The sequence below is a fragment of the Opisthorchis viverrini genome, assembly GCF_000715545.1.
Source record: "Opisthorchis viverrini unplaced genomic scaffold opera_v5_65, whole genome shotgun sequence".
Taxonomy (NCBI): Eukaryota; Metazoa; Platyhelminthes; class Trematoda; order Opisthorchiida; family Opisthorchiidae; genus Opisthorchis; species Opisthorchis viverrini.
This window is the reverse complement of record NW_008751721.1, coordinates 577,713-600,144: the sequence shown is the minus strand read 5'-3', so window position 1 is coordinate 600,144 and position 22,432 is coordinate 577,713. Positions and strand designations below refer to the sequence as shown.

At 44.7% G+C, this 22,432-nt stretch overlaps 2 protein-coding genes across 2 annotated transcripts in view; one reads left to right on the top strand and one right to left on the bottom strand.

Annotated features, from left to right (window-relative positions):
- Positions 1-1,598: 1,598 nt before the first annotated feature.
- T265_04123 (hypothetical protein) overlaps positions 1,599-22,432 on the bottom strand; it is a gene marked incomplete at both ends in the record, with an annotated part of 103,216 nt that continues 82,382 nt past the window's right edge. The window contains 7 exons of the mRNA XM_009168781.1: positions 1,599-2,571; positions 7,867-8,025; positions 11,121-11,247; positions 11,707-12,001; positions 15,738-15,857; positions 17,373-17,543; positions 20,035-20,111. Coding sequence (XP_009167045.1) covers positions 2,319-2,571; positions 7,867-8,025; positions 11,121-11,247; positions 11,707-12,001; positions 15,738-15,857; positions 17,373-17,543; positions 20,035-20,111 — 1,202 coding nt within the window. The remainder of the gene's footprint in view (positions 2,572-7,866; positions 8,026-11,120; positions 11,248-11,706; positions 12,002-15,737; positions 15,858-17,372; positions 17,544-20,034; positions 20,112-22,432) is intronic.
- T265_04122 (hypothetical protein) lies at positions 20,123-20,311 on the top strand (the record flags this gene model as incomplete). Its single annotated transcript, XM_009168780.1, has 1 exon — positions 20,123-20,311. The coding sequence occupies one exon, from the start codon at positions 20,123-20,125 to the stop codon at positions 20,309-20,311; it is 189 nt and encodes a 62-aa protein (XP_009167044.1).

Here is a 22,432-nt window from a genome sequence, read left to right as displayed (position 1 = left end):
AATCACTCTTAACACTTAGTTGCCAGGGCACAGAATTACTCCTGACCTTCCAGCATCCTCATCTGATTACCAAGCCACGGGCTTGGGCAATTCACAATCAGCGACTTGTTCCAATTTGATAGCGTTAAAACTGTGAGACCACAAAAAGAAGGTTCACACCATCGCAGAAGGCCGAACGGTCGGTGACGGTACTCGTCTGGGTTGCTCAACGGACAAATATACGTGTGACCGCCTAAAGTAATGTTCGCCTAGGGTCAGGGGCAAAAGAAGACGGTCCGTAAGTTGTGAACAGGAATCTCAGTTCTGTATCGGTTAGCCACTTAACTTTCTAAGAAATGTAGTAGCCGCTCGTCTTTTGCGTAACTAACCTTTCAAGCGCAAGTGTTGGTAGCTCGCAAGGCCCACCTGGACCCAACCCGTAGTGACGAACAGTCTATTTGTTGTCAGTGTCTGGCACTAGCGAGAATCGATAAGTGGTGGGTTGTGAGCTAGGGAAGAGGAACCGTAAAATATTCTTCAAAATACATATAGCTTGGTTCGGGAGGAATTCGGTCGCCACAAACTAACGCCGCCTTCCCATTGCTTTGACCTGACCTCTGGGAGTTTGGACTTTATTCCAGTTGTTTTACTCAGGGTCATGTCTTTTTGTGTAAGTGCTCCAGCCACAGATTTAAACGACTATCTGCCACTGAACATTGTTACCTTAAACCGCTTGATGAGAAATATAAGCGGTGAGGAATGTCCCTGGACGCCTGACGTGCAAGGAGAGCCAAAATGTTAGTTCGTAAACCTGAATTTCGTCGTTCCGGACGATACGCTGGGATGCAACACCATACTTTATCCTCGAAGAGAATCCGCCCTCATTCTCAGTAGAGGTAATCATAAGTGGCTAATCGGTCAGCAGTTCGCGCATTGACCTCTGCCATTATTTTTTCACCACACCCATACTAAGTTAAAGCCACAATGTCTAAAAGTGCAACAGAAAGCGGGATCCAGTATTAACGGGGTTGCCGGAAATCACCAAGAAAGTCTCGGGTTTCGGTTTCTATAGGTGAAGAGGTAATTTTGAGAAACACCGGGATCTGGAAGTCCAGCGGCATAGCCACGGGGACAGAATTAACTCAGCTATGAAGGTACATTCATCATTGCCGATAAACACGAGCACCCCGGACTCCATATTCGCTTGCCGTACCAAATGTCAAACTCTGTAGGGGATAATCTCTTCAGGACAATTGAACACACCACTTAATGATGCTAGGATTATGGTAAGTGCCATTTAATATATAATGTTAACCACTTGTAACTTGAGAGGGAACTAATATGATCCTGTCCATAGTAGTCTTCAAAAAGACTGTTTTTCAGCTTTGAGAAGCTACGGCTTCCACCGTAAGGCGGTCGCCGCCATCCAGTTTTGTCAGCATACGCCATTCAGTATTTTCCCGCCTAACAACGCGTGTCTGATGCCATTCCAATGACAGAGAAACGCAGGTCAGTCGGGTCCAACCTATTCTATCAGACATTCTATTGAATTATTCAGACATCAGCAGTTCATCTCCAAAGCGTAAAACCTCCACTTTCGGAAACCGTATCAAAACAATTTTGCTTATTAAATACATGGTTCGTTTTCTACCGCAGACGTGAAAATTCCAGAAAGAACGCGGCGTAAGTAAGTATACAAGGATGATAAAAGTCCGGATTCCCTGGTGAGCTGGGGGGGGGAGAACGACATGGTCTGGTACTGAGAAGATGATGCATCCGCGAATGGTACGCATGACAGACGAGTGAAGCTCGTTTGTTGGGTGGAACGATGCACAGCACAGAACGACTGGGCTTTGCGTTCACATGTGGTCCCCAGCTCACAAAAAATATGAATACTACTATGGCGAACTTAGAAAAACAGAGACAAAAGTTGAGAGAGTAGTAGCAGAAGCATGACAAAGTTCAGGCAAGCGACGAACCAGGCGGTTTTTGGCATGAAACCGGACGGAAATGGATTGGTGAGATCAGAAAATAAATAAAAACATGAAAAAGCTTAGTTATACTAAGAATAAAGGGCGTTTTTTATTTTGTGACGATGGTAGAAAGCACGAACAGATCAAGCGATGACGAGTAGCGACGATAGGAGAAGAAGCACATACTAGATCACACTGGCGTCCGGTATTTTTGAATGTCTCAATTTAATAGGAGCAAATAGGCCGAACGGAAACAACCAATCTGCGAGCAGTTAATAAGTTGAACCTAATGATTGAAGGACCGGTGGTTGGTTGTTTCGAATCCGGAAAGCGGGAAAGAAAGAAGTGTATGGCTAGAATCACTTGTCACATATTGTACGATACATAGATTGGATCAAGCTTATCGTTGACGAAGCTGTCACGAAGCAATATTCGCTGTTTTTCTCCACATGGATTGACGGGAACAGTACCGGGATCGGTGACAACGACGACACCCACTATCAGCTGATGCTCCGTCAAGACGTGGGCTGTGATTGGATGAACCAGATCCATGGCTTCGTTTTCCTCACCGACCAATTCCGCAACCACTACCAACAAATTGGACCATGTGAAGACGGCACTGAGGGAGGAAAAGCGGGCGAGGGGGATGGATGGAGCGAAAAAAGAGCCGAACTGAGTTTGACTAACGTATTATCAGGCAATAAAAATAATTACCAAGTAGTAAGGTTGACGCATTCCACATACGGTTTTGCCAAGCCAAACGAATGGGTGTCGTCGGATCAGACAGCAGGAGAGAGACCGTTGTGGCAAAGCAAAATGACTGTTAAACGGCCCAATAGATGAGAATGGTTATGAACAGATATTAGCCGCGGTGAAAAGTCCTGGAACAAGACAGGAACTCTCGAGAAGTTAGCAATAAAATCTTGAAAGATTGATCAACAAAACTATTCAAAAGCTCATCGACTGAGAGCATGACGTGATGACACTAGAGTCAAGCTGAGCGACAGTCTACAGACCGCTATCAACGGTCAGATCCTCTTTGCCTTCTGTTCGCCACGATGCAACTGTTGCTCATTCTACGTTCTAGATCTGCTGGTCTTCATAATGAAATAAAATATCTCTGGATAGGGAAGGTGCTGGAAGTGGAAAGAAGGGACAATGGAGTAATATGGGTTGAAGAACCGTGCAGAAAACTAATAGATTGATATTCACGAGAATGAGTTCAGTCGACTGGAGACTAAAGGATAGTCGATACCAATCTGTGTTTTGAGTAAATACGGATATCATTATTTTCACTAATTTTCATGCGCAGTGTTAAGAAATTAGGTACAAGTGCCACTGAATCAACCAGCAGATGTCACATAATAGAAAACATGCAGAATGATGAAGCAGATGCATGAGTTTGCCGGTCGTTGCATTAGAAAACTAACACAAGAGAACTCATGACCTTTGTGAAAACATAATATACAGAGACAGAGCACTATGTCAATTTAATCATAGTTTCAGTTCTCCTTACATGAAAGCCGTTTCTTGTAAATGATTGATGTAGGAACAAGCGAAATGAAGGGAATTCAGAAGCAGCCTAAAACAAGTAGGTCTTTGCGCAGAACTCTGCAAAGTCAGACGCGAGAGATCAAGTAATCCGGCGCGAAAACACACATTTCAGCTCGGCAAACACGAGACCCTGATTAACAACGGTGGGTTTTTAGTAATATGTGGGCATAATGACCAGGACCAGAGCTCTTTGATTATCGAATGCAACGGACTTTGCTCACTCGGCGGCTGAATGTATCATGCTGTTTCTCGATAGGTCTGAGCCCTGAGGAAGTGGTCGCCTTTTGGTCGATGTAATCTCATAAGGAAACGATACACCAACGAACATTATGCCTAGCAATTATGTTGGCGACTGTGAACTTCCCGGGAAACTGCACAGCTGCTCCTCCGATCCCTCATTAGGTCCACAGACGTATTTCACTCCTCAATGCACAATCCGAATTTACACACAGAGTATGACCTTCAGCACATAGGCTTCATTTCTAATTGCCAATGTCATCAGTTCACATGGTTCTCGGCCAGTTGCGATAACTTGTACTGGACTGGCCTTGATGCACGCTTTATGGTGCACATATGAGGAGTAGCTTCCTAAACCGTAAAGTGTTCAGCAGAGCCTCAACGATAAAGTTTGACGTGCAACAAGAGTGGTTTAACAGAGAGGGATCGTGTGTATTTTTGTCATAGTAACAAACTGTAAATTACAAAGCGCCCTTACAATATCGGGTCTCCAGTGTAACCTTGAGGCAGTACAACTGTCCTTATCCGGCATTGACCTCAAATGCACGCGAACAGTTGTGTCACCAGTTTAACACAATGTCCCACAATGTTAGAGAAGTAGTGACCTCATGGAGAGGGCAAACTTCCAAATCGCTGAAAATACTCCGTGACGAACATATGTGACGTACATGTGTTCCGATCAGAACGCAAAAATCAGTCCTTCAGGAAGAGACTTGCTGCCTTTTGGACCGTTGCATTGTTTCGAAAAAAACTAACTGGCAATTCGATCACTTACACATCCATTTCAATAAGATGTGAAATTTTGTAGATGCGCGGATAGAAACGGTCTGAAACTGTTTAGAGAAGGGCTCCGTGTCTGGTCCCGATACACTTAGTAAGAACAAAAGAAATTATACAGCTAAGTTTTTCGGTATCCAACCACAGTTATTACAATACGTCTAATCCAATCATCAAACCTACGAAATGTAAATCTGACCAACTATGGATGTAGGTTGGTTTCTGGAAACCATTAGATATAATTTCGTCCCATTGTCAGTTACATGGCTCTCGAAATCTCTGTAAACTCACCCTGATCATCTCGACTATTTCGGTTGTCGCTCGTGACGGACACTTTGAATTTGGAATAGAGAGGACGGAATGGAGACGCTGGATTGTGATACTCAGAGGCAGGTAGTGAGTGGGTTGATAGTAGATGTGTAGTAACTCCTAACAGCCGTCCAAACCAAGACCTACAGCTGTTTCCAATAGGGTATCCATCTCTTGGTTTTGCAAGGCGGCGTCTGGACGATTCTCATCACCAGAGCATCAACGATATGTAAATGGAACATTGCTGTTTCGTTCTTATTGGGAAATGTCAGCAGCGCGCACCGACAGAGTTAAACTCAGATGGTTAAATGGTTCACCGGGATCAATAATTTTTTGTGTGGGAATCAGTAATATGGTCACTTCAGAAGCAGAAAAGGGATCCTCAAATTTCTTTCATACAATACCCAAAATAGTATGTATTTTTTTACAGTTGCTCAGCTCCTTCGTTTCCTGAGTTACATAACAGCCCGGAAAAATAAAACGACACCAACGTTACCGCATTGATTAGAATGAATCAAACACCTCTCAAAAGAGATTGGCTATAGATCGGCACTTCACCCATGACTTGAGCTTCTATCGTTTACATCTAAAGGAACAAATGGAGTTTACCTGCTTTTTTAAGATTGACTCAGCTCATCGTTATGCTGGTGGTAGGGAGACTGATCCATGTTTACCACCCCTCGTGTTCCCCGAACTCTACAACAGTTCGAAATTGATTAACCTAAAATATGATAGATACCACATGCCTTTCGAAACTTTGGACTCTATTCCCATACTTCCTCATGGACTGAAATGCAGGCACTAAAAGTCATAATATTTTATCATTTCTGCGCTATATTCTGTTTTTGAGTCGAAATGGGATGTGTGTACCACAGGGCTAGTAGACTGATATGCCAAAGAGCGTTTCATGGCAAAGAAAAAACAGGAATTGCGCGTATTGCCACGGATCCACTAGATTTAAGTGATTAGTCCGGTGATTTTTGATGTCTGCTGTTGTGGTAGTGTCCAGAGGCTGGCTGTCCCTAATAACCGAACATCGTATCAATTGGACAGATGTGTCGCGCGCCCGCTACAGCCCAAAAGAAGGCGTGGCCTGATCGGTTAGAATGCCATCCAGTTTGGATCGAGCACCTTTAGCTCGACGTTTCTCGTCTTCTCACGGAGATTCTAACACGACCTTGTGGGACATTCCGTGATTACCCTATAAATACAATTGTAATAATCTTCCTTTGCATGTGTAAAGGACTGTCTGACGCTGTCTATATATAAATACAGTTGTAATAATCTTCCTTTGTATGTGTAAAGGACTGTCTGACGCTACCATAGTGGGTGCAGCAGGAAGTCAAGGACCGACACAGAGTTGCACGATCGTTCGGAAGGTCACAACAGGTAGGGATTCAGTCAGGAACTGAAGCCAAAAGGCGTCACTGGCTAAAAGCGAAGCGGCCTCTCTCGAAGGAAGTACCACGGCTGAAAGTATCCATAGAGAAACGCTGTAGTCGAATAAATACTGGTTCTGCAGTCGTCTTGCATCATGATAGGGTGCCGTAGTGTAGCTCAGCGGATGGGGAACGTCTGCAGTAACATCAGAACGAATACGCATAGGGAGCAATCTAATATTCCAGTGATCAGAAGACCCTTGAATACGGGACACAACGAAAGAGTCATTACTGATTGTTACCTGAGTGAGGATTCCACCCATACTTAAACCAGTGTCGTTTGGCTGATCTCAATAAAAGTTCATCTTTTCATTCCAGTATGGTAACGCTTGATTCCCTGTCGTCATAAGCTGTAACCCGTAGGAAACGCTACCATGCCGGGGTAAAGATTGCACAGGCAACTGAGCCAGTGAACGACTGGTAGCTTTGGAAAGAAATTTTTATCCTTTTCGATCTCTGATCGAGCTTTGTTTATATAGGATGTTTTTCCATAAAGGATAAGTGCATTCGGCTAATCAGCAGCCAATGTGAGGTCGAGAATCAGTGGTCGTATAATTTCCAGTTGGTTACTTAACGATTTTTTTTCGAAATGACTAACTCAAGGAGGATCACTAGTTCAGTTGAAGCACACTCCGTCAAGGCTGGTTATAGAATAGACCCCAGACAGGCATTTAGAACCTCTTACAGCTAACGTTCCAAAGTGTTCGTATGCATACGTGCGAATAACTGAGGCGATGACTATTGGATCTCAGGTCGATGGACATCTATAATCAATGCCGACCGAGCAAAAGACGTGACCTGACACGAACTTATGCATATCGAATTAGACGAACTTTGGCAGTAATAATTGATATTGACTGATATTTCACCTACGCACCACTTTACTGTATGCTAATTGCCCGTCACTTCTGGCTGTTTCCTACTTGTCGTATTTCAACAAGACACACAGCGACGTAGTCGGTGGAGAACCAAAAACAATTTTATAGATGTCACTACTCATGCTGTTTCCTACTTGTCGTATTTCAACAAGACACACAGCGACGTAGTCGGTGGAGAACCAAAAACAATTTTATAGATGTAACACACTACTCATAAGGACGCTGAAAATTCTTCGATAGCCCACAACCAGTTCTGCGCTTCTTGGAGCTCATCAGATAAACACAGTCCCCGAGTTTCCATCAACCTCACTTTCTAATTGAACCGGAATTGCATGAAATTCGTTTCGGGTGAGGTTTGCAAAAGACGCCGGTACAAAACTGCTGATGAGCTTTTACTCGACACAATTCGGTGTGCGCATTTGCTCTTGATATTTTCCCGTTAAAGCGTTTTCAAGTTAAGTCCCCACCGAAATATAGCTCAGGGGGTGAGGAGCAAAGCGAATGAACATAACCTTTGCCTCTCGATCGGTCCTATTTATGCTCAGGCAACCTGGCATTACCTCAGTCTTCGTGTTTCATTGAGCGGCAACCATACGCCAAAATGGCAACAAAGTTGAGGTGTTATGTCATTACCGCTCTTCGTCTTTCTTCCCACTCTTTCCTAGGGCACACGGTAATGAAGCTCGCCTATTGTTCTGGATGATGATTTGGAACACTTACCATTCGCAAATCTTCTTATGCGCTCGCATCACAGTGTTCTCAATGTCCACCGGGTGAAAACGCATGCCTCGAAGCATGATCGCTTCTTCCAGGCTCCCCACAACGAAGATAGCATCGTGTAGTTCTGCAAGAAAATTGGAGATGCATGTGTTAGTGTCACTGGTGTAAACAAAACCATAAAAACAGATTAGGAGATAAGGTGGGCTGGGAGGGCCACAGTTATTTCATACAATTTTGTTTGAATAGAAAGTTGACAAGGTACAGTCCTACGGAACAGATCGGTTAATAATAATCGTCCAGCTGTAGCACCCTTTCGGTGCGTAGCTGCCATGCCACACGGAGGCACGAGGGCTGGGATACTGCCAGGTTGCCCAAGCCTAGACAGGGGAAGTCGAGCGACATAGGTCGGGTTAGAACCACGGACCTTCCGGTCAGTAAATTCGCGATCTAACCACTCGGTTGAAATGGTATAACATATTTTTTCAATAGGGTTGTATTTACAATGCAACAAGGAAACGAAAAGTGGATGAGAATATAATTTCTTACTGGTCAAAATAAACAAAAGCAATAGAATTGGCGGAAGTCGGATATGGGAATCAAGGGAGCATCGGCTCTTCCTCATTGTGTATATGACTGGGCCCAAGCAACCCAGTGGTTGACACGAGGAATTCCGTTTCGAGGAACGGTGTTCGAATGCCCGCATGGGTGCCTTCAAAGTGGCTCCCGAATTGTCTTGAAAACGGTATACACAATCCATAAAATACGCACAAAGGCGCATTTGGATACTCTATCTGAGAATGGTGAATCCTCAATGGCTCTTGGCAAAAAGAACAATCAGAATATAGCGACAAAACGTCATGATCAAGTTGACATTTAGCTTCCATTCAACGAATATTAATGGTAAGTTATAGTCTCTTTATTTTTTTGGACAACTCTGCTCAGCATAATGTACTGTCGAGGCCCCTAGGCTTCTTCTAGAGATCGGTTGAAGCTACAGATACAACCTGTCTAGGACGCGGCCATTCAACTAAAAATTGGTTAGAAGTTATTGATGCCGAGCACACCCAAAGAGCATCCTGTCATAATGTTGGAACACCACACTACAGAACACAGAATATTCACAACTGATAGTGGCAGTTACTACGGCGCTGCGGTCAACAGCCACCTTACACGGGGCTTCTCCGCTGGTGTCCTTCAAAGACAGGAAGTGTGTTGCAGACTGGATGCTTTATGAGCTCATCCTTCAAGGTCAATTTGAACGAGATTCAAACTGAGTGCCATGACGATAATACCCAGAAAGGGTAAACATAATATTCGCGGAGTTCTACAGTTGGCCTATCCGCAATGGAGAGGTCATTCGTTCTGGGTACTCAGTTCCTATGTGTTTCCAGCATACCGGTTTTTCGGGGAGTGTTACAAGAGGAAGTACTGTACAGCAGATAAGTCTTGCTAAGACCATGCTTTTGACTTCGATCGATTTGTTCCACTGTACGACAAGCACGTGTTCTTACAATTAATGATGATGATCCCATGTCTCAGGAAAACGAACACATGGTCTCAGTTAGGTCCAAAATCTTCAATTTTTAAGGCGAACCAAGCTTATACGCATATGCCTTCCAGTGTCTCGTAATCCTGATGCGATGGCTCATGGTATTTATAGTATGGAAACTGCACTCAGCCTCAGGGGTGAAGGTGCTTTATCAGTGTTAGGACGCGCCCGGACCGAAAACTACATGTTCAAAGAACGGCGCGTCGGCACACTATCCGGATAGCGGGTGCGTGAGCGGAGCCTACCAAACATGCATGGCAGTATGCGACCAGTGGAGGGGGCGTGAAAATGTTTTTGGTAGGAACTTCGCTATTGGCTGAAACAAGCAAGTGAACATCAGTTATCCTACATTTGACTGATAGTACAGTCGTGTTCTTGGTCTCTTGTCTTCTTATCGCGTAATCTGACAGGCCCGATTCAAGCGTAGCCAATGGGCGTTTTTACGATAAAATAAGCGCACTGCAATTCAGTAAAGAATATTGTGCGCCGTTCGGCTGACAAGTTCGATTGGACTGAAAGCACCCAGAGGCAGTGAGGAGTATTTATCTAGTGTGTCGTGCAAGTGGACGGGCGGCAGCTCGGAAGTTGAGAAAGGGTTTCCATGGGTTTTTCATAAAGGAAACTACTCACAAGGTTGCTGAAAACTCTTCAACAGCCTACGACCGGTTTCGCCCTTCTTGGGGCTCATCAGGTAGGCGCAGTCCCTAAGCTTCCGTCAACCTTATCTTCTGCTTGAATTCAAAGTGGGCTGTTTTCGAGAAATACACTCAGTTGCAAATCAATTTGGTTTTCACAAGAGACCCAACCGTGTGAGTAGTTTCATTTATGAAGATATATTGCGATATATTGAATATCATGCCAACTGAAATATGAATCGGTCTTTGTCTTTTGGGAGAAACAACTCCCCAACGAAAGATTAACTGATCACACTTCACAATTAGGCGATGTAGTTCGTACGCCAGAGGACCGAATGTCTGTCAAAGCTCTCTTCGCCCAGCCATGTGTCGAGCGGAAACGGTCCAGGGTCGGCCATTTCATGACTCAGCAATGGAGCGTAAAAGTCTGTACAGGTCAATTCAGTCGCGCTAGCAACTAATCCCTCCGGTACAGCGTTGAGTTATTCAATCCACACAGCTTTCTCCGTAAGCGAGTTCAATAAGCTCCACAATTTCAGAGACAGGGTACTTCTTATAACTCCAGCGACCAGAGGCTTCAGGGTTATTTTTCTGCATATTTTAAAAAGTAACCATTCGCAGAGGCGCGGTAAATAGATACCACGATTCCTGTTGGCCAACATGTGACCAACGCCATGACTAAAGTAAGGGTGGTGATCAGACGGCTGAAAGAAGTCACACGGTCAACAAAACGCAACCAAGTTGACTGGACATGAAAGTTCCAAATAGACGAAAGTCGGACCATGAAAGCAGACAGTGACTGATAGTCATGGTAACGAAATGTGTGGACAAGCGCCTTCGGCTTGCACCAAGGCTAGAAAGAATTGAAAAAAAACAACCACATGATGTTCGGATTATGTTACGCCTTACAAAAGTGTGACTGAAAGGTAGTTGAAATTCAGCTTCGCTATAAAGAAATCCGTGAGTAATATGCACAAGGGCAAAAGGAATGGAGCGAAGGAAACCTACCACCATCGGATTGAGTCAACTCGGTACGTCGAACGAAACCCAGAAATCCCGTTCGAGCGTACATGCGTTCTGTGTCCCCGGTAACCAGGCGTGCACAAAGTGAATCAGCTGCATTCAGTCCTGGTACCGGCTGGGAAGTGGTCCCCGGAGCTCGACTGAGACTGGCATTGTCGAACGGCCCAAGTAATTCTGTGGAATTGTGCGGTGATGACACCCAAATCTCACCCAACTGAGAGTCTGCGCACTGACCGAGAGTGTCCGGGTTCGCAATAGCCACACGAACGCCAGGTAGTAGCTGGGAAGAGTTCGGAGGAAAGGAAAGTAGGTTTCATTGAATAACAATTTCAAGCAAAGTCACACGGTCAACAAAACGCAACCAAGTTGACTGGACATGAAAGTTCCAAATAGACGAAAGTCGGACCATGAAAGCAGACAGTGACTGATAGTCATGGTAACGAAATGTGTGGACAAGCGCCTTCGGCTTGCACCAAGGCTAGAAAGAATTGAAAAAAAACAACCACATGATGTTCGGATTATGTTACGCCTTACAAAAGTGTGACTGAAAGGTAGTTGAAATTCAGCTTCGCTATAAAGAAATCCGTGAGTAATATGCACAAGGGCAAAAGGAATGGAGCGAAGGAAACCTACCACCATCGGATTGAGTCAACTCGGTACGTCGAACGAAACCCAGAAATCCCGTTCGAGCGTACATGCGTTCTGTGTCCCCGGTAACCAGGCGTGCACAAAGTGAATCAGCTGCATTCAGTCCTGGTACCGGCTGGGAAGTGGTCCCCGGAGCTCGACTGAGACTGGCATTGTCGAACGGCCCAAGTAATTCTGTGGAATTGTGCGGTGATGACACCCAAATCTCACCCAACTGAGAGTCTGCGCACTGACCGAGAGTATCCGGGTTCGCAATAGCCACACGAACTCCAGGTAGTAGCTGGGAAGGGTTCGGAGGAAAGGAAAGTAGGTTTCATTTAATAACACATTTCAAGCACAGTAGGGATGTTACAGATGCCTGCGTTCACCCCCATGCTTACCAGGAACTCATGAATATTTGGTTCCAACAGCAACGTAAACAACTTTGCAGAGGGTTATGTTAAAAAAAACTAGGAACCCAAAACAGCGACATTAAAAATTTTAGTGCTTTTAGAAACATTTGTGCTATACATCAAAACACTCAACAAGCCGCTATGCTATCAATGCGAACGCTATCAACCTCGAAGCAGAACCGGGTATTACACCGTATTCAGCCTAACATAGAGACACGCAGGCACGAAGCACCCACGGAATATAGACTGCCGAGGAGAGAGGATGATCGTACAACACTGTGGCAGAACCCTAGTTTTTGACGCGCCTTTCACAATCCATCCTCTCAAGAGAGTCGACGATGGCCACTGACACCCACCTGGCATTTACGAGGACGGGAGTCACATGTGTGGAGATCCCGCAACAAGAAGCATGTGGGTGACTAGACTAACAAATCAAATATGTGTTTTAACTCGTTCAGTGGTTCCATACCTGGAAGGGCGTCGGAGATACAAATGAAGGTCGACTGGGTACTGGGATTTAGGACAAAAACGATAAAACCCACTGCTCTCCATGTACACTATTACCTATGAGATATTGAATATGAAGTATTGCGCTTCACCTTCAAAATCCAAATATGAATCACGCCTGTGTGGATAACCACTTATTTACAAGCGAAGAAGGTGAACGGGAGGCTCAACTGAATATAAGCTGGCTCTCTGGTAATTAAACTGAGTGTGCTGCACAAAGGCCACTCCACATGTTTCAACTGGGACGAGATGTCGAAGTATCTCCCTGTCCAACACAAATAGCGCTATATCCAGGAAAATTAAATCTGCTTCTGCAAATTCTCCCTTAGTTTCTGAACGTTTGTCATCTCCAAACGTTTTTTTTTAAAGTGAGAACCATATGCTATGACTTCATCATCCTACATGCTGTTTACTACAAATGGGAGCCATTGACGAAGCGATAACGCAGATACCACGTTGGAAAGGGTGGGATGCAAGCAAACGAGAAAAAAGCAAGTGGAAGATTTTGCAAAGTTTTGGCCACCCCTGCGACTGTGTGTACTGATGTATGCGTGTGCATGTGTGGTGAGGGGGTATGTGAAGCGAATAGATGTTCATTTGGATCACGGACAACGGACAATAACTGAGCGGATGAATAAGGAAAGTTAGCTTGTCTAAGCACACAGGTGACGGAAAGCGAGGAAAATCGCATGACAAGAGATCGTTTCAACACGAAACACTTAGCTTCCGCAGTTGTCCGTACACAAATACTATGGCATACAAAGGCACAACAACAAGCCAGTGAAGAAACTTCCAGTAGTCCTTATTTCGCGCATTTTAGTTGTACCGTAACCTGGCATTAAGGATTCACCCTACAGATGAAGTTCAGGAGTTGTGGAGGAATAGGCTCATCAATGGTTTCGTCATTGAAATTGGTCAGCTTTCCCGGCTGATTTTCACCAGAGTCTCTTCGTTTGCGCACAGACTGCTAGCCTGTGACGGATTAGCTGACTCACAACGATACATGCAGTGCATCGACCATACACTTCCTGACGGTAAAAATCTTACCAAATAATGATTGGTTAAGCCATGGTTCAACTGAACGGCACTGGTAGTCTCTGCAAACTCATTCGTGATGCAGTGTTCGCTTTTTAACAAACTAGTCGTTAATTCAAAACTGTTCATTGTAACAAACCAATGCAAGATTCATCCATCTATCTTCCTCAACGCTCAGGGTATGCCTAAAATCCAGTGACTCATTCGAAAGATCCTGTCCTGAAGTAGAAACAAATGAATTCACTTCTGACCGCAGGTAGCAGCGAGTGAAACTTTGGTGGAATAGGATCGTACCAGTAACCGCTGGATACACACAAGGAGGACTTAACAAGGCACCAAACACAGCCGACGACCGGCAAACGTTAACTTGGCCCTTCGAGGCATCTATCGGTTCAAGGTAAGTTCAGCACCTTAGCAGACAACATGCGTGGTGTCGATAACCGGGTTTTTTGTATGGGCGGGAGGGCGTGCGCAGTAAGTAAGCCTTCGCGTATTCCAACCATGACGCAAACCAAACGTACAGCACATGATAGCACTGGATTAATGCTGTCGTGGACAATTCAGGGTTTTGAATTAACCTATTTGCCAATATTATGAAGATCGGTGTTACATATATTGAATAACGAATAGCAGGGAAGGGAAGTTGGCATAGTTTCATACCTATATGTTATCAAGTGGTACGGGAAGATGGATTCCATTGACCGAATCAACAGGGTGACGAATTAATCGGAAGCGCAGCGAGTTGCCACCCACTTGGCTATGGTGTTGACTCACCAGAATAATTGCGCCAGGACAGGGAGAAAACTGTTCAAACGAGAGTGCTGTGAACGCGAATACCACCAAAAAGCTGGTAAACACTGCTTGCATGTTAGGCGGACTGCTACGCTCAAACCGCCATACCGATCGCTTGGGCCCTGAAACTCGCACGTAACTGGTCTGTGATCAAGGTGACCTGTGATTAGTCGGAAATATGGACCAATGATGTTCCAGTACTTGCTTAATATCAGTTGCCAAAGGCGCGTCCAGAAGCTGCCTAAAACTTCCGAATTTTACTGTTACACACATTTTAAATGCGGAGTACTGCACAACCGTCTTATCCTTATGGGGGAATCATCAGCAGTGCACATCTCATGAAATCCCTTGGAGTTTCAAACTCGCGACCTACCGGCTGGAAGTCTGAAGACTCAACCGGTCGGTCACGAGCGGCTGATCACCATCTTGATATAGCACCAATCATTCTCTAAACAAGCTGCTACTTGTAAACAAAACTCTCAGAAGGGATTCCAGTCACACACAATAATTGGATAGACGGCCTTGAATGATGGGACAGAGCACTCCCGGAAGTATTTGAGTCTTCAACAAAGCATTCGAATAAACTGATCTTGAACTCTTATTCCACAAACTTCCCCAGGCCGAAAAAGGAAGCCCCCTCCTATTCTTATGTGGTTGCCTTATCGACCAAAAACAGGATGTTCAGATTCGTGAAACGTCGAAACATGTACCTCGTTCATTCACCCGAGTCCCGCTGTCTGCATCTATGTTCATAATGTTCCTTTTTGTTTAGGGCGATGTCTACTTTTCAGATACGCCTCAGTATCGCAGTGGTTTGTTCTACACATTCGCCATCCATTATAAACAAACAAGGTCATCTGTTTTGTATCCTGCATTGAGTGTGTCATCGGCACTTCTGGACCCAGACTCAGTAAAAAGTCTGGTTTCTCTTCAAAACGCGAAATTGCGCGAAAAAAGTCTGGTTTCTCTTCAAAACGCGAACCTAGCGCGCCAGTAGTGTTGAAGTAATGGGACTGTCCATAGTTTCCGAGATAGGCTACCACTTCGACGATCTAGGTTCTGTTCCCATATGGACGCCTCCATATCAGATACCTACTCCTGTCCTGATGGTCTGTGTACACGATGCTTTAAAAGTAAGACACATTTTTTCGTCTCCATTTTGTGTCCTTCGGGCCGATGTTACCTGAGTTGGATTGAAATAGAGGCTATCAAGCTGAAACAAATACACATAAAGAAGGATCAATCTGAGTAAAGGCGAAAACACAAGGAAGAGGGCGATCAAACACTCACTTTTCCCGATTCTATTAAGCATAAACTGTGAGGTGAACCTTTTTCCAGCATTTTTACCCGATCGTTCCGAAGACTGATGCGATCCACGTATACAGTTGTACTCTCTGGGGAACTGGCTCCCTGCAAGGTCACAAGTAATAACATTGACCAGATATAAGCACAACTCTGAGAATGAGCCAGGCGGAATCAAGGCAAAGTAACGGATACAGAATCCGAATGAGTAATGAGACACACTTGCGCACGGTTTCCTAAATGACCTGTCAGTCTGATTTTCAGTAGTAACAGCAATACTGAAAACTTCGTCTGCGGCAACAAGTCAACAAAATGAAGGAAAAACAAACATCGACTCCCATTGAGGAAAGACGGCCGACAAACTCAAAATTATGGAATTTTCGACCAGTTTGTTCAGGATAGATATCTACACTAGGGTGCCAAGTGGACGCCCGCTGTTTCCGCAATAGCTGTATAAGATTCCACATTCGTAGACGAGACATCGACCGGAAAAACAGATGTAGGTTGGATAGCGTGAATTCGGGCCAAATAATATCCCGGAAGTGTCCATATCAACTTGTCTCGCGCTCTCACGGTCAAAGCACAAACCAAGCGAACAAACCACCGTCTGGTCGATTCATTGATGCACGAATGCTGCCGTTTATGTGGGCTAGTAGCGCACTTGGTCCTGGCTCTCTCAGTTATGTGTTAGCGATACCGATCTAGCATTTTTGGCAGTAGACACAAGCGAGGGAGAATGAAGTCATCCATTTGCACAAAGCATCCGGATTCATTTGAAATAAAAGTTTTGAAGGTCTTCCCAATTCGTTCACCAAAATGGTGATAGTCTATGTAGGGGATGAGATGGTGACTCCTAGACATGGAAAGCCATATTGAACGATCAAAAAGGCTCATCATATTAACACAATACGCTAAGTGTTTTTATTACGGGGCGAACTGATATTGGATTTGCAGAGGAGTACTAGAACAACAGCGCGCCACATCTCGTGATCTCAATTATGGTGTACTTTCATTTAGTATCCCTCATTCTAGTATCATTTAAGCGGTTTTCTCCTTCCTAGGGTTTGACCGGTCGACTGTAGATGAGATCAGCTGATCCGACGAAATGAGGTCAGTACGAAAGAGAGTGACTACTATCTTTTTTGCTCCTGCATTCAGCCGCATGTCAAATTTGCTTTGCAACTTTCTCTGGGGGAGGTGCATGTCCCAAATCAAACGGAACACTTTAGTGTGTCGCGTTTTATGTCTACCCTATCCCCCGGAGTGATCCATGGACTTTTGTTTAAATTGCCTCTTATGCGAGTAGCTTGAATCAGATGATGAGTGACTTGGGCAGCTATTACCCGAAAGAATGTCAACTGCTCCCGCCTGATGTCTAGCAGGCTAGAAAGCTTACCTAGTGGCTTCTGATGACGTATCTCACCCTTACCGGACCAACAAATGGTTTAGAGAGATCGTACTGATTATGCCTATACACCGGGGCGAGGAATATAAGTTTCTATAAAGTTTCGGGTCGAAAACGTCAGGATACGGTGTGAGAAAGTAAGGCCATCTAAAACAGCTGAAAAATCATGTGGATACCTGAATATAGAATTATGAAAAGGTGTGAAATCGACAACAAACCTGAAGTGAGATTGCCACATTGACACGACATCCGAACGAAGTACTGACTGCTCGACTCATCAATCCAAAACTCGAGAATAGTTTGGTGAAAGTCGCGGTCAGGTGTATTCGGGGACGTTCCTCTGCCACCACCACGAGGCTTCGAAGACTAGAGAGACTCAGATCACGGGGCTGTGAGAGATGGGAACGGACGTGGTGTGGGGAGGGGAAACGATTAACAATAGCCACACAATTAGCATCAACGGCAATGAATTAGCCATAATGAGATAGACATGCTATGCAGTCCCACGCCACTATCCATCACAACAGCAGGAGAGTGTTCCGTGCCTCGGCGACAGGGTGTATTAGTGGTGGGCCACAAACGGAGGGTATTCTATAAACAATTCAAAATGTGTCGGGAAACCGATGTAACTCTGCAGACCTAGACACAACAAGAACGGACATCGGCGTACAATGTGACTTTGTTTACACATTTCGCTCTCAACGGTGTCTACGTGCCGAGCTGTCGATCATGTGGCTGATCGGAGGGTGCCAAACCTTAGAGAGATCTAATAGGCTTATTTTATACCTTTTGTTCAACTCTGAACAATGTAAGTGTATTGCGGAGGTTCTATACCAGCATGGCTTAACAAACGTGGTAAATGGAACTATTAGGGTACGTTCGAAACGGGATTGTTTGCACATCTGCTTAAAGATTATAAGAGACGATTGTCGTTCATGCATAGAGTTCTAGACTTTATCGAAAATGCGGCGATCTGACATTTTGGACGGTTGGTTAAAACTCTAGCTGACTTGTACAGTGAACCCACTTTACAGAGTGCCCGAATAACAGCAGCCATTCTGCTACGAGTCATTCTTGATCAACTTCATCGAATTTCTGTTTCGGCGAAAGCAAATAGGCCAAATCGGCCCTTTCTATACAGTGTAACCTTCGGAAAGGAAAGAATAAGCGTGGACTTCTACTGACACTCTTAAACCCGTGAACAGCTCTCAGATCACAACACTCCTTACAGCTTAAAATTCTTACATTTGGACCATTTCCAACTGGTTTTCTCTGCTGTCCTGACCTGAGATGAGGGTATATATTGTCACAGTTTGCTCGTTCGGCTTCTCGTGTAAAAGAGCTAGATCACTCCACAGTTCCAGTTTGTTCACTCGGCCGATAACTTGTAAATCAGGTCATGGTCTGTATCAACCGAACGTCAGTTGCGCTAATGATGAACCTAGTATTTGATTTACCGTTATTTTAGCCATTTTGTTAGCCCTATTCAAGATTGTAAGCCGCTACGGTAATCAGTTCTATAGGCCATGAAAGTCCAAAACGAGCTGAGCGGTGTTTGGCTTGTGCTGAAGGACGAAATTAATCGAGTAGGTTTGTGTAAAAGCACCTGTTGTACCTTCGTATACATTCACATAGGGCAAACCAATAAGTTGTCCCCTCGTCCCAGTAACGCCGCAACATAGCCAAATACAGTTAACAGCCAAATCCTGGGTGGACTCCGTGGATTACTAAACGCAACGGTGAATACTCCAGATAGCCATTGAACCAGTGCATTTTTGCAACACTGTTATCATCTTGTGAAGAGCTGAATCTCAAGAGACCATCATTCAGGAAAGACCACTCACACACGAATGATTACCTCGAGCACAGTTCTGGTAGTCTCCCATGGGGGAAGAACTGCACACTAATGGTCTGCAGTAATAGCGGGAGTATTACGCAGTGAGCGAAGTTCAACGCAACCATGAAGGCATGAAGTGCGGATTCAATCTAAGTCACTGAATCACACGGGCAATGTTTTATGGCTCGCGTTGACCCAATTCCCTCAAAAAGAAACAGCGGAATGTACTGTGCCATCGATATAGACCTGCCAGTCGACTACGACATTAAACAAACGATATCGGTACAACATCTGTGGTTGACTATGTTCTACAATGGTCTACACAACAGGGTTCGTCGGATTTCAGCAAACAGTTGCCACTATCTGGAGGACATGAATTGACGGTCAGGATTGGGTTATGTGGTGTTGGAACATCTTCGGAACAGTAGCTCAATGGTTAAAACACCTGTGGCGTCCATCATATTCTACTGAAAGCTCTTGAGAAAAATCGCGAACCATTGGGCTCTGGGTAACCAGAAGTGCGAAAGACAATTCATATCGGTACGTTCCGAATACCACAAAAGAAGATTCTGCAGAAAAAACGTTCACCTGGAGCGAACTTGCGGTGTACCGCTAAAGGGCTACCGGATGGAAGCGGGAAGACCACAGTTCCGGAGCACAGAAGTTATCAATCATAAGTTAATCAAGAAAGTTCCTAGTATGAACGCAATGCGGGGAAGGGAATACGACGGGTAAAAGTGACGTGCCACGAAAATGGCCAAACTGTTTTTCCGAACGCAAGACGCATTCAAGAAAGTTGACGTAAGTCTTCATACACACCTCCATTGTGTTCTATGTCTGGCCTTCTAAATGAAGGGCAATTTTAATACTGCGGTAACGACTGGGTAAACCGAAGGCTGATAAATGCACGGATAGCTGATGTGTAGCCATGAGGGAGAAAGAGAAAACACAGTAAAGCGACATCAAAGTCCTTGCGATTCTGAGCAAAAACTTCGCACAGGCGGGAACAGATTCACGGTCGCGAATAATGTGGTGAAACGTACCTTCACTAGGGATAGTTGCTTTGTCATGTGTCGAGTTGCGAGTTCCATGGTATAGTGAGAACAGAAGGCATCACGAACTGTGTTGGGGATGGAGTGGATAGAGAGGAAGCGCATCAGTGCAACTTTGAAGACGTGTAAACCCGAAGCGGAAAAGATGGCGGAGAAACATAGCCCAAGTAATCAAACTCCCATGCCAGCTGCTGGCACCAAACCGATCAATATGTGCACACAGCTCACATGTGAACTGCGTGTTGAAGGTAATGACTTCGAATTCTAATACTGACACTACCGACTTTTGACAAGGACAGAACAGATTGATAAACTGATTGTCTGCTCTATGTTTCGGTAAAGTGAGTAAGGTTTACACAACAGAGGCAAATGCGAGTAGGAGAAAGTTGCGGAGGTTCGTCCTCATAGCTTCACGCATCAGCGACCCAGATAAAACGGTACGAAGCGATGATAGGACACGAAACGAGCATCGCGAGGAAAATAATGGAGATGATTGTGTGAATGACGGAAAAGATAGAGGACAAGTTAGCATTCGTCAAGGTTTCAATGGTCTAACGCTAGATTTTTGGTGTCTCATTGCAAAATACGAACCATGCTCGTTTTTTGGGAAATTTGAAATTTGTTTGAAAATTTTTAAGCGAAGACAAACTAATGAGTGCGAAAAACCTGTTCTCGTCGATGAGACCGAACAAGGACTATTCCGGGGCCTAAGATGTCTTGTAGAGACATTCATCTCACCCCATAAAACGGGCCCTTTTCAGACTAGAAGCCCACGGAAGAAAATAAGACTACTAAGGCTATGAGTAGCATTGTACGGTCGGCAGGTCCGCTACCAGTTCCACCGGGTTTGAGGCCAACGAGCCAGGTCGACTAGAAACCATACTAAACAAAAGATGCATTAAAACCACGGAATCTCAAGTGAAAAACGACTAGGTATGTCAACGGGTCATAAGTGCAGTACAGTGTTCCCTCGAATAAGGGGGGGGCTAAAATTATCCATTCGGGGGTGGGTGAGGTTTCTGTTTGAGGGGGGGGTTGACGATATTCCTGGTTTTATGTGGAAGCTGAATGAACCCTACGTCAAATGCTCATGTATATTTTATGCTATTCTCCCTCTGTTTGATCCCATTCAAAATATAAATCATGCACACTGGGTAATAAATATGGAATTCTACTGGGGACCTAGAAGCTCCTTCGACCACACATTTCGATTGTTTAATCCCATTAACGGAAGCGGCCACCATGGTCACTTGTCACCCACCGTTTTACCTCCCCGTAAACTGTTTGTCTGATTGACCTCAGACTGGTCACTAAGCAGCTATTTAGGGCAAAGCAGTAAAAAGAACTTCCCTGACAAACGAAAGCTGGCATATTCATCGGTTTTCACATTAGCGTAACTGTGGGTCAACTTTCAGCCCACAGCTGCGTATTTGATCGACATCTTGTTGGTTTTTATGCTCGCATCATTAGAATAACAGATTTCCATTTAAAGTTAGTTTACCAGTTAATCGGTCACAGAGTGGAGTTATTCCAAAACACTAGGAAGTATGATTTGCATTCAGAAAACATTTGTAGAAACATGAAATCTGCTTGGTATCATATGACTTCGAAGAAGACATGATCTGCACATGTTCCTGGACGTCTTTTCGGCCGTCCTCATTTCGCTTCCATTGGATGGACACATCTTATTTCCAATGAGGCGATGGTCTGATGTTACGTGGACCATGCGACCGGATGACCAGCCACGCAACGAAGCTTCCATCGAGTAACTGAGTTCATAAGTTCAAACCACTAGTCGGTTATCGACAGGTTCCCATTATTGTTCGTCAAGCAACCACTTAGATACACTGAACAAAGAGTCAATTGAGCCTTGAGGCAGTCTTTGAAGCGTACAGTCGGTTGAAGAACACGGCAAACGATAGTTGCATTCAAAGGTCGTCTGAATGCCCCTTCAAAAGAGGGCGACATGAACGGCGGCTCGAACACTTGAAACCAGGACGCAGTAACATGGTATCCATGTTTCATGGTAACACTTTGCCTAATGCCGTATCGGTTTTGTACCCAGGTAAGACCGGATCTCAGGTCAGATACAGGCTTAGATCATCGCCGGACTATGCTAACCACTTTCATATGTATTTCAATGTTGAACAGCCGGTGCTCATTTCTCGGCGAACATCGTTTCCGAGTTATTGTTAGGGACTGCCATGTACGCAGTGACCGAACGACAGTATATGTGAGCAACAGCGCCTTAATGACCATATGGCTTGAAAGCGGGAGATGGGGCATCATTTAGGCTAGCTCGTGATGGTCCACACGGCGATGGAAGAGTTGATGCTTAAAGTAGAAAGATAGTGAATCATGCACCACTAAGTTGACACACTAATGACAG